General features: G+C 35.0%; 1 protein-coding gene across 3 annotated transcripts in view; it reads right to left on the bottom strand.

Annotated features, from left to right (window-relative positions):
- Positions 1-9,104: 9,104 nt before the first annotated feature.
- Positions 9,105-13,935, bottom strand: part of nav2a (neuron navigator 2a) — a 118,114-nt gene continuing 113,283 nt past the window's right edge. For all 3 annotated transcript variants that reach the window (XM_079810922.1, XM_079810923.1, XM_079810924.1), the window contains 3 exons: positions 13,767-13,885; positions 13,363-13,563; positions 9,105-11,483 (listed from right to left, as the gene is read on the bottom strand). In XM_079810922.1, the coding sequence (XP_079667048.1) occupies positions 11,358-11,483; positions 13,363-13,563; positions 13,767-13,885 (446 nt within the window). In that variant the 3' untranslated portion in view covers positions 9,105-11,357. The remainder of the gene's footprint in view (positions 11,484-13,362; positions 13,564-13,766; positions 13,886-13,935) is intronic.

Genomic DNA, 13,935 nt, shown 5'->3' with positions numbered 1-13,935 from the left:
ATAAATAAATTAGAAAATCCGCATCAAACCGACAGAAAATACATTTAATGCATATTAATGCAGTGCATTAAATATTGTTCCCCCAAAATAGAATATGACTTAAACGAAATAATATTAATGAACTAAGTTAACTTTAATAAATCGGTAAAAGACGCGCGAGGACTTGTGAACAGAGATCCGAATCAGTTCATTTAAATGAACCTTCTGAACGAACCGATTCACTAAAACAAATCGAAGTTTTCTAACTTTTTATTGCTTCTGTTCGCAGTGTTTTAAAACTCTGATAATACAAATATGCGACAATGGGCTACAATGTAACATAAAACGGAAATTAAGACATAAAACGGCAATTAAGTAACCTATTTTATAGGCTACCGCTAGCCTACTTGTTGCAAAATGTAGCTCGTTACTGAAAAAGCTACTATCATACCACTGAAGAAATGTTGTATGAAGTATTGAATGAAGTAATTCAAGTAACTGACCTTATTGCCCCATACATTTAGCTAACAGTATTACTATTTACATTATATCCAAGCCCGAGTGAGGGAGGGAAGCCGTGGCGAATTAGTCTTCCGGTTTGGCCTAAACGTCACTGATATGACAGAACAACCAAATACACGAATGGAACTTTTTGTCTTAAAATATAGGCTAAGCTACCGATTGCATTATCTAATTTGATCAGAAGTTTTGCCAGAGAGATATAGGCCTACACCCATATTTTTCCCCTACACGGTTTATTCTTCTAGGTAGGCTATAGGGCCTAAATATATGTTATACATTTTCAACAGTATTAAATATACATTTTCATAATATACATTGTATTTTTTGTTTAACGTTCTCAAGAAAGTGAAAGTTAGAAACTGTTTCACTGTGCCACTGCCTGGCTTTATCCACTTCATGTTTTCCAAACCACTAATAGCCTGATGAGGCTGTTTATTAGGCCAACTCAATGAGTAACATATGAACAGTGGTTTTCACACTTTATGATGCCAAGGACCCCCAAATATGACCTTTATGAGGGACTCCCTTCCTAAAATCCATCTATTTTTAGGTACGAAAAAACATTTAAACTGTTAGATAAATAGTAAGTGTGACATTATAAATACAACATATTGTTTCCCAACTTAAATTGGCTATTAATGTTGGATGTATAAACCCGAAGAAGAACATTTTAAATTAAAAAGTATTTGTAAAAGCAACTTTCACAATAAATGTATGCAAGCAGTGTACGTACTGTGTTAAGAAAACTGCCTTACAACCCTAGTGAGCTAGATAAAGGGGACTATAGTGAGAAAAACTCACTAAAGATACAAAGCAAACATATACAATTCTGAAATGTAAATGACAAGAAAGGAGAGAAAGATTTAGAAATGAAACCGTTAGAATATTCGGTAGACTTTATCAATGTTTGCTTTGTCTTTTTATTCTCTGAAATGTTCTGGGGACCCCTTAGAACCTTCTGGAGGACCCATGGGGGTCCCCGGACCCCAGTTTGAAAACCCCTGACGTAGTGCACCTGTTTCGAGATGCGATTCCTCCATTTCACCAGTAGAGGGTCTATCTACACCTCAGTGTTTTATAGCCAAACATTATTTTTCTTCAACCCACCTGCACAGTCTTATGGCCAAATGTCACATCATAGAATTACATTATAGAGACGTGTTTGTTTTCAACTTTCCTGCAATAGTATTGAGAGGACCCTTATGCCGAATCATAAATATTTTCCTTGCTAGAATTCTTCGATGAGGATGCTCTTGGCCATGGTTTGCGCTGTCAGAATTTGCAAACGAAAAGATTCAGGCTGTTATTGACTACAGGAAAAGTCACCCTCTACCAATGCATTCCAACTTCTGTGATTCTGTTTATACTCCACATCGAATTGTACACAAACTGCTCGAATAAACGCTGGAGAATAAACGGAGACAATCATAGGCAAAAAGGTGGGTAGTCCACTTTGATGCAAACGAGACTGGACAATGATGTGAGATCGGGCTGTGTCTGAAAACTGGAAATGCTGCCTTCGGAGGACACATTTCAAGGTAGTAAAGCATCAAGGCACGTCCGAATCTAATGTTAGCTTCACTTCCTGTCTCCTGAGATACCTTCATCTGATCGAGTTTTGAAGGCAGCATAAATGTAACCTTCGCTGCCTTTGATATCCCACAATCCTGTGCGTTCCATTCGGTGACAGTTGAGCTAGAAAAAAAAAAGATGGTGTCCGAAAGTTGCGTTTGCTGGTCAGTTTGTGTATAAATGTAGATTTTTGACCAACATTTTCCACTTCTGATGTCATTTCTAACAAGAAATTACTAATGGAGTGGCTGAGAACCGACCAAACGTTAGTGATTGGTTATGGCAGATCCAGAGCGGCTCTGGGCAGATCCAATAGTTTTAAACTTCAACAGAGTACCCGCCTTCAAGTTAAGGCTAGTCAATGGAGAGTGACCAGACTCTCTTTACAAATGAAATGTATGAGAGTCTGGTAGGACCAGGCTACGGCTAATATGGCTAAAGTCACCAGTCTGTGAATGTATTCTCAGAGTCTAGAGCTATATCGTTAGCTTTATCCCGAAAATGCTCACTATCTGCGTAATAAACGCACAATTTTTATGTAGTGAGGTGACGGACGTTACTTTCCCACGGGAGCACCTATATAACAATTTATAGATTAACATGATGGCATGCTAGTCAATGAGTTGAATCAACGTAAACGTTACATAAATGTATCCACTAACCATTCAGAAACGTCCAAGTGCAGTCTAAAAGCTGCAACCTCTTTCTGAGTCTCTCCATCGGTGTCCGACTCTGCACTGTAAAAATAAAAGGTGCCTGGAGGAACCTTTTGGGGTTCTTCACTTTGCCACACCGGCGGAACCGTCTGTAGATCCTGTAGGCACCCTTTCAAAAGAGGCGGTTCTCTGAGGAACCACCCAGGATTCCTGAGGAACCCTTCCTTTAGGAACCACCTTGGGTGCTTCAAGGCACCATTTCCCAATGTAACCTCCCTACCCCTCCCTCTCCCTCTCCAGCCCCCCCCCCCCCCCCCCCCTCTTTATTTACTATTAAATAAAATTGATCTATTTACATTTTATTTTTTTGACAAATGAAAAACTAAAACCAAATGCAGAGCAAACATTTTTTATTAATAAACAACACCAATATTCATAGAAAAGTTCAATAAATATTTACCTTGAATACTGCAGCTACATCAACATCTAATTCTTTGAAGCACATATATAATGTTAATATTGCTATACATTAAGAGTTTACATCTTGGCAAAACTGCAAAAGATAAATATGACTTCTTACAACTTTAAAATATAAATAAACAATAATACAATTCAAATCTACTACAGTAAAATGTACAATGCAGTCAATTGTAACATTTTCACTCTGGGAATATTCACACTGGGCATTTTAAGTAATTGATAAGCCTCAACACAACTGTAGGTAGCTTGATGCTCTCCTTCTGAATGCCCAACAGATACTGCAGAAAAGTCAGTGTTTTAATTGGTTTCTTGTACTGTATGTTGAATAGGAAGTAGGCACTCATAGTGAGGCCTACACCCATGGTTACATCAGCAGGTTCATCAGCAAACAGTTCTTCACCATCAAGAAAGACTGCAATGCTGCTTTCACCAAATGGGTTTCCTGTAATCACCAAAGTTGAACTTTAAGCTGATTATCTGAATCATCAATGACATTACATTTGCATATATACATTAAAATCTGACCTTGTTTATCACGCACAGTCCTGCAGGATCATCATTTAAAAGGTACGGCAATACAAGGATTCCTGCAATGACCATGAGGCCTACAAATTTGAAGAATATAACGGTTTAATAAACTATATATAAAAAAGTTTTTTAAAACGAAAAATAAATTCATACACGTTTGGAACAACTTGAGGGTGAGTAAATGATGGCAGAATTATTATTTTTGGTGAACTGTTCCTTTAATAGTAGTGTTGGTATAAGGGAAAGTTTACACACAAATGAAACTTCTGACATCATTTAATCATTCTCTTATTATCATTCACTTTCACTGTAGCTTTTACCCATATGTGAATGGTGGTTTTGGAAAGGACCTAAGCACAAACTTAGGGCAGTGATACAATTCTAAAAAAAGAATAATACAAAAGTAATCTTACATATCCAACGCCTGTTTGGTCTCTCAAGTTTGGATACATCTTAATGAGTGCAGTACACACTTCTTTATACTGCTGCTGTGTAGGATACCTTAGGAATAATACATTTGCTGTTATAAAGTAAATGCAGTGTCATTGTGGACATTCAATAGCAGATGTAACTAATAGTTACACAGATGTCTATTCAAAATGTTATGTTTTCTATTAGTATGTGTGTGTGTGTGTGTGTGTGTGTGTGTGTGTGTGTGTGTGTGTGTGTGTGTGTGTGTGTGTGTGTGTGTGTGTGTGTGTGTGTGTGTGTGTGTGTGTGTGTGTGTGTGTGTGTGTGTGTGTGTGTGTGTTGTGTGACTTACCAAGTTATGGTGCATATATAGTCAAACAGCACCTGCACAATCTGTGACCTCCATTTAGAACGGGATGTTGGCTGGTGCAATTCAGCCATGTTGTTTTCCATTTTTTGCTTTAGCAAAACAGGGAAATCTGGTAATTTGAAAATTGTTGGCCAAGTTTGTCCTGCATTTGTCTCATGATCTATATTAGATGATGGCCCATTTCAACAGTCATTGTTTAACTATTTACACAACTTCAAAAGAGGGGGCAAGTGCAGAGAGGTAATTTCTTGTCAGCCAGCAACAGACATTAGAAACTGTCCACAGCCTCACATTAGAGATGTCCCTATAAAAGTAAATTCATGAATCAATTCTTATGCTCATCAATATATATATATATATATATATATATATATATATATATATATATATATATATATATATATATATATATATATATATATATATATATATATATATATATATTTATTCCTGTGATTTTTTAGCATCACCACTGAAGGATCATGGCACATGATCCGTCAGAAATCATTCTAATATGATGATTAGAATAAATGAATAAAACAATATAGTCACAAATGGGTAATCATCTGGGTCCAAGCACCAGTGTGAATGATTAGTTCATTCATTCAATTATTTCAATTGAAATGTTTCTTTAAGTACATGAATCGATTGATTTATAAATAATTTTCTGAATTTGTTTCATGAATTAGGCCTGACTGACAAACATCATTTCATTTATACTATATATATATATACTCACATTTGCTGCTGCTCAGTGAACCTTATTTTTCAGAGAAATAATAACAAATGTTCTGAGGAAAGAAAAAAATAAAAGGAAAGGGTTAGGGTAAAAAATATACAGATTGTACTGTAAGCAATATCATTATGTCTCATGATTAATAAAAGTTAAGATTTGATAAAACCGGTTACAGCAACAAAACAAACAAACAAAAATTTTTTTTTTTCTTAAATCACTTACTGTTGAATTAAAAAAAGAAGGAAATGGATAAACAAATAAAATAAAACAAATCAAATTTATTCTTAATGGACAGCAATATATTTTATCGTGTCTGGCAAATAAACATTTTATGATCTATCAGCATTTCACAGATTTTTGTATACACCAATTATATAAAAATATACTGTCAGTACACCAAAGTTATACAAATGAACTAAATGCATTTCTTTCCATTCAAAAGGGATGGAAACTGATAGAAAGGGATTAGGCTCAAAAGTTTCCTTGTCCTGTGGCTCCATCTAGTGGACAACAATATAACAGGCTTTGTTTTTACGTATCTGCTAAAAAATAGCTAAATTGATGAATAAATAATAAAAATTAAAACAATGAACCCCTAATTAATTAAAATTAAAATGTATTTCATGATTGACTTTAAATAATTTTCTGCTTGTGTTTCATGAATAAGGCCTGACTGACAAACATCATTTTATTTGCAAGTCCAGAAATATACGTACATTTGTTGCTGCTCAATGAACCCTGTTTTTCAGAGAAATACTAAATATACTGGATGTTCTGATGAGAGAAAAAGATAAAAGGAAAGGGTTAGAGTTAGGGTAAAAACATAGCAGTTTGTATACTACAAAAAAAACGAAGAAAAAACGATTAAAAATGTGTATTATTGTTAAATAACATCATGGTAACATAAAATTAATCATGGTTTTGATACACTAACCATTTTACCATGGTATTTGTAGTAAAACTGGGGTTATACAAATGCTAATCAATCTAACGTTACACTTTTACTAAAACCTAAAAAAACTAAAAATAAAATACTTTCAACCTAAAAATACTTTTTTAAATAGCCATACTATTTTAGCATGTAAGTGTGGCCGTGTGTGTTACACATTGTATCTAATTTGTATAATTATTTTGGCGACTTTACTCACCTTGAATGGGAAAGTCATATGAAGCGGTTATTTTAAGGAAATGTCCGTTTGTTTGTTTTTTTCAAATCGCAGCTACTTGCGTTGCGCGCGAGCAGGACGCCAGAGAGCCTTTCGCCGTCTTCTTCTTCTTCGGGTTGTTATTATTATTATTATTAAGAATGTAGCCTAAAATATTTCATTTCATGGTAAACAATATTCACTTATAATGATGCACAGTTTATTTCAATAGGCCTATGAAACATTAAATATATTGTGTATACTGTGTGGTAAAATGCCTAAGAACAGCATTTTCAGACTTTTTTTTGTCCACATATTTAAAATAGCTTTAAACACATACTAAACAATGTTTTATTAAAAATGCAGAATGTTTTCTGTGATGGATAGGTTTATGGGTAGGGGTAGGCCTACTATATATATCCCTATGTATAGGGGGATAGAATATACAAGTTAAAAACTGTGTGTGTGTGTGTGTGTGTGTGTGACTCACAGTAAATTTGAAATCCGGAAATCAACACCAATAGAGTTAATTTCAACATAAGTCTCTCTCTCTCTCTCTCTCTCTCTCTCTCTCTCTCTCTCTCTCTCTCTCTCTCTCTCTCTCTCTCTCTCTCTCTCTCTCTCTCTCTCTCTCTCTCTCTCTCTCTCTCTCTCTCTCTCTCTCTCTCTCTCTCTCTCTCTCTCTCTCACTCTCTCTCTCTCTCACACACACACACACACACACACACACACACACACACACACACACACACACACACACACACACACACACACACACACACACACACACACACACACACACTGTGTGCGTGTGTGAGTTTGATTTATTAATAATTGTTAACAACAACAACATTATAATAACAATAATGAACAGGCTGTACATCGTAATATGGCCTCACAGAACTTCTGGGTTTCACCAGATGCTGGCTTTTGCAAAAGAGATCTTCTAGGAACCACTGAACTGTTTACAGATCTTACAAGAACCCTTTTATAGAATTTGAGTTCCTCTAAGTTCCCCCAAAGCACTTCAAGGTCTCATGGTAATGAAAAGGTGACTACAGGACCTCAGAACTGAATACAGAGTTCTTAAGGGATCCCATAAGTTCCTGCAAGAACCGTAAAGACTGTCAGTGGTTCCACCAGTAACCCTACTATAGGAGAAAGAGCTTTGAGGCACTCAAAATACATTTTGAAGTTCCTTGAGTATCCGATAGGATATTTGAGGCACCTTTAATTTTTACAGTGTGGTTGAAACATGCATGGCTGCACTCCACAACTGGTTATTTCTGACATTTTTTGCTGAGCGATATTCATTTAACGTTAGTTGTTGACAGAGTATCCGAGGCTCGTGTAAAGGAGCTGGAAGGGGGGCGGGGAGCAGAAGCTAATTTGCATTTAAAGGGACACACACAACAACCCGTTTTTGCCATGGGGCAACCTCCCATAGACAGTAAAAGAAATGGAGACAAACCATAGACTTCAACGGAGAAAAGTGAAGTCAAGTAGAAGCACTCACTTCCTGATTGCCTGCCAGCTTCTCCTCCTTTCTATGCGGGTCTATACGGTAATTTCTCTACTGTGCGACAGAGTCGCGTGGTTATGACGCAATCGTTAGCCTATTTTTTTTACAAAAATGGCTTCTACGAGGCGATAGTGTAAGATACAAAGTAATGGAGCCTTTTATACATTGTCGTGTTTCTTTAGAAATAAACAATGGACAAATAAAGTCTTTAAACACCTCAGCTGTAAAGTTATTCGCTGTCAAAGTGAGGCCAAAATGAATGGGAGTCAATGGGATGCTAACAGCAGTTGATGGCTTGGTTAGCAACGGCTGCCCCTATGGAAGGCACGCTTTCCGAGTGCTGGATTACCGCCTTGCAACCTCCCCAAGTTTCTCTTGAAGCCAATATGGAAGTGACTTGAACTGCAATTCATCGACTGGCCGCTAGAGACAGACTCCAGAAGGGAGCAGAATGTCATTGAGCCCCATGTTAAAATGCCCAATTTTACAGCAGAAAATAACATGTTTACAGCCTGGTACAAATTGTGGTTTTGGTCTATATGGCTAATTTTGCCCTTCATGACAACTGTGAGGGGGTGATTTATTTTTATAACTCATTCGTTTACATTATATTTAAAGCCTTAAAGTTCTGCATAATTAAGGGCGTGGCTATTTTGAATGAGGTGTGGATTGCTGTATGTCTGCTGTCTGTTAGTCATCATGTGACGATGAGCCACGTCCTGCCTCTTTGCCCATTTTCTGTTATCCAGGAGTGGCGCGCGGTGAGGTTCTGCCAAGATGGCAATGTGCGGGTTTGAGGCTTTAAAAACTCTCTTCAGAAACCTATGGGTGACGTCACGGACACTACGTCCATATTTTTTTTTTTACAGTCTATGGTTTTTGCTCACACACAAATAGGGGCAAATTTGACAAGCTATAATAAATGATCTGGGGGGTATTTTTGAGCTGAAACTTCACAGACACATTCTGGGGACACCAGAGATTTATATTACATCTTGTGAAAAGGGGCATAATATGTCCCCTTACTCATAAATTCATATATTTGTCATAAAAACTCAAGAAAACTCATGGCAAATCAACCTTCAGAGTTTGCCAACAAACTGACGCCATAAAGAGAGGATTGTGTTGTTTTTAAACTGTTAAATTATTGCTTTTGTTGTATTACTCTTTTTTTTTTTTTGTTAATGTAATGATTTAATGGAACGTGGATATCAAAATGAAATGAATTTATTTCTTGGATAATTTCTGTGTTTGCATGAAGCCATGTAAACATGAATGAACAATTAATAAATAATTATTAGGTTTATTGAATTACAAATAATTTAGAACTGGTAACGTGATCAGTAAATCTTTGTGGGTCGTCTGCGTTTCACAGATCATCCATGGGAACCTAGACGACTGTTACGATGAAAAAGACACTGTACACAAAATATTCCATATTTCCGAGCGCTGTTATAAATGGCTAGAAAAAGATTATTCAGCAAAATGCAGCCTGCAGGGTAGTCAAATATTTACATTGATATATTACAGCAAGAAACAATGCTTCAGCAAAGTACACATTCAGTGACACGAGATCCATTCGATTATAGCCCTCCCATTTCAGCTACAACAATCACATACAACATTTGTGCTTAAAATTACTTCATCATCATCATCATAATCCATCAAAGAATATTAGGCACATATCCTAAAATTATTCACAAGTTATATACACAGTGTACACACAATGTATTGGCAGTGCTGACAGCATTACAGAGCTTCGATATTTGGCTTCCGTTTGAAATCCACGATGATGTTGCATAGGATCGATGACAGGAATCATACGCTGGAGTGAAATGGAAGCGATGTTGTAACTAAAACCCTGTAGTGCCTTTCAAACAGCATTAGACAACGTAAAGAAGGTGAAAACACTGAAGAGCTCCATATATAACGCTTTCCCACGTAAGGAAACTCACTATCCGTCCAAATAATGTTCCTTTATAGAGAATCAAAGATACAAATTTTATGTACAGATGCATCCTTGCATTATGAAGCAGCAAATACAGTATATTATTAATCCAATGTCTATGCGGACTTTGTTACTCTTTCACATTGAATGCAAGATATGTACATGATAAAGGCCAAAATGGTCAATGAGGTAATACTCATACACCAAATTATGAAGGATTTCTCCTGCAGCACACTGTGCTTTTGCCAAGATGTTTTCTTGAAGGTCTTTAAGCACCAAGCAAAGCCTTACAGCTTAAGCACTCGAGATGCACTTTGCCAGTAGTGATTATATGCATTTCACGTATATATATATATATATAAAAGGAACGATGCATCGTTTTTTCCGATCAATCAGTTCGAAAGTTCTCAAGAAAGTGATCTCTTTTAACTGCCAAAAAAAGTACACACATGTCAAAACAGATGGAGACTCCTTTTATCCACGTCCTCTATCCCAAACCGCTGTACCTCTGATATGATATGATGGCTATGAGGCTGTTTATTATAGGCCAACTCGAAGAGTAGCGCAGAGCCCTGTCGCTCAATTACGAAACGTAATAAAATCAGCATTTTTCGGATATAGTATAAAACATAGTGCCGTTTTCCTTTACAAAATGGAGTAAGGCACCAGATTCCATTCAGCACCAAAAACAGAGAGCGATCGAGTGTAAAAAATAGATAGATAGGCTTTGTGCTACAGTACAACACTGGATCATGCGGTCAGCAGGTGGTTTAAACAAAAACAAAAAAAGACAATATGCAGAAGAGCAAACAAAAGCACTTCCCAGATGGTGAACGAGGTATTCTTTTTTTCCCCCCAATTGTCACAATAAATAAGTCTAAACTTAAAAGTGTAGCACCATGCTATGTTAAACATGAAACGATGGTCAGCATCCGATCAAGCTGGTTTTGTAAAGTCATGAGCAAATCCATCAATAGAGGGAAAGTCGATGTTCTTTCGAGCGATGGCCGATGAATGGACGAGATGCTGACGCCACGGTGGTGGTCTTAAGATGTAACTCCTCCATTTCACCAGTAGAGGGTGGTAAATCAAACGAGCATTGCATTGTGCGCCAAAGTTTCTCCAACTGTTAAGGTGCGGTCACATTTATAGATGTTCGGCGAAAGATTTAGTAAGTTGTTCGCATGAAGTGTGAACTGTGCCTCATACGTCACTACACTCTTGACCATAGACAATTTTGTCAGCAGAATTTCTGTGACTGCACTTTTACTTTTGAGGTAAAAAATTAGGACAAACTGATTTTGTTTATGGAAAATGGTTTACACGAGGCAGCTCGAAGTGCCGATGAGTTTTGCCGTATATAGATTTCTTTATATATATCTTTTTATATATGAAGCGTCATTCTTTATTTGGGTTACCAGCACCCGTTGTGATTTCATGTAGACTTGATTTCGCCGCCTCAGCTGGCATAACAGTTATCATACGGGATCATAGTGTGGACTCCAGCGAAGAGTCCAGGATATCGTCATGATGACTGTTGCTGTTGGAGTCGCTGTCGTAACTCTGCGGGCTGGAGCAGCTGGCCGCCTCTTTTAGACGCAGGAGCATGTTCATCTGTTCACACAATACACACAAATAACAGTCAGGACAGATGTCTTATATGTTTGAGATGGAATCTGAGATATTATACATGTTGCTGTATGTCAAGTATAAAGAAATGACTAAATCTAAAATATAATACCGATTTCCGTAAAAACTATGCACCTTAACATTTTTTGTTAGTTACCCTACCAAATGTCAATGTATATCAATGTCAACGAATATACTTCTTCTTTTTTTTGTCATAAAACACCTACTGGTGTGGATGTATAATAACGTATAATAACAGAAGTAACCAATGCCACTATAGTGACATCAGTGTTATTGTTCATTGAAAAATTATTTCATTAATTTAAATCGTGAAATTAAAAATAAAATAAAAATATGAAACATTTAAAATTATTTCATTAATTTAAATCGTGAAATTAAAAAATAATACAAATAAAATAAAATATAAATCTATAAAAATATGAAACATTTAAAAATTATTTCATTAATTTAAATCAATTGAAATAATAAAATAAAATATAAATCTATAAATATATGAAACATTTAAAATTATTTCATTAATTTAAATCAATTGAAATAAAAAAATAATAAAATAAAATATAAATCTATAAATATATGAAACATTTAAAATTATTTCATTAATTTAAATCATGAAATAAAAATAATAATACAAATAAAATAAAATATAAAAATAAGAAACATTTAAAAATGATTTCATTATTTTAAATCAATTGAAATTAAAAAATTATACAAATAAAATATAAATCTATAAAAATATGAAACATTTAAAAATTATTTAATTAATTTAAATCAAGTGAAAATAAAAAATAATAAAAATAAAATATAAAAATATGAAACATTTAAAAATTATTTAATTAATTTAAATCAATTGAAATAAAAAATAAAAATCTAGAACAGTATGAAACATTTAAAAATTATTTCACTAATTTAAATCAAGTGAAATTAAAAAATAATACAAATAAAATATAAACATGAAACATTAAATAAATTGATTTAATTAATTTAAATCAATTGAAATAAAAAAAATTATAAAAATAAATACAATATAAATCTTTAAAATATGAAACATTTAAAAAAAAAATCATTAATTTAAATCAAGTGAAATTAAAAAATAATAAAAATAAAATAAAATATAAAACCATGAACTTTAAAAAAAATTAAGTACTACAATTACTATATCTAAAACAAATCAAAAGAAATGAAATCTAAATAGAAATATTAAAGAAAAAACACTACTGAAAATGACACTAAATTTTTCAACTAAACATCGAAATACATCTAAATAATAAACTAAATTAACCATTTAAACTAAATTACTGATCAAATTATTGATCTAAAGCCCACACTGTCACTGTATGATACTTGAAATTTTTCCAGAATGGCTATACAGCTAAATAAAATGATGCTGCATTATTTTCCTGTTTAACACTGTAAAGCTGCTTTGAAACAATCTACATTGTTAAAAGCGCTATATAAATAAAGTTGACTTGACTTGACTTGAAAAGCACTTAAAATGACTAAAACAAAACTAAAATTAAAATAAAAACTGAAATAATAAAATAAAGAAAAATACTTATATTTATAATATATAATAATGCATACAATAATAATACTAAATAACACTGAGTGGCATACTCTGTTTGCTGATTTTGCCCATGATTAATTTATTCTTATTATTTAATCTCAGTTATAAAAATAAATAAGTTGTATTCGACAGGTCACATGATTTCAACATGGTGAGCATGATGAGGTGGTCCCAACCTTATGTAGAATAAACCACTGATTCATCTTATGAGAATTAATGAGAATAGTAAGAGTTTATGGGTTCACTACACGAATGCTTTTATCTGTTTGCGTTCCTCACCAGTGGGTCGGCATCACTGTCACTCTGAGTGCTCTGTTTGTTAAGGCCCTCTCTGGTGGCGGAGTATCCATCAAAGCCCACGTCCTCTGGGCGGAGCTGCAACAAAGCTGGCCAATCAGGATGCTGATGAGAAGCTGCCCATGGAAAGGTTTCCAGGACCCACAGCGCAGGATCCTCCCATGCTGCTCTGCGTCCATACAGCTGAACAAGTGCAAACAAACAGAGACGGAATAAACGGTTTGTTTCTATCTATCATGAGAGATACACAGAAGGGAGAAAAAACTATGAGTTCGATAATGGACTTGTAACGTTGTGTGAGGTGACTTTCATAGTTCAATTATTAACAAAAGATTTTAGTGTCTGGGGAAAAGGTAGATTTTACTATAAAAGAGGGCAAATGTTACCTGTAAACCTTCTCTCACAGCCTCCAGCATGTAGGGGATGATGGAGTAGTTCCACAGGTCAGTGAACCAAACACGAGAACCGTCCACATCCATCGGACATGACAGGAACAAACGTGGACCTGGACGAAGAAACACGAGACTCGAATGAAACACTTCTGGAGCAAATTAG

This window comes from Gobio gobio (assembly GCF_949357685.1).
Source record: "Gobio gobio genome assembly, chromosome: 2".
NCBI lineage: Eukaryota > Metazoa > Chordata > Actinopteri > Cypriniformes > Gobionidae > Gobio > Gobio gobio.
This window is presented reverse-complemented; position numbering and strand designations above follow the sequence as displayed.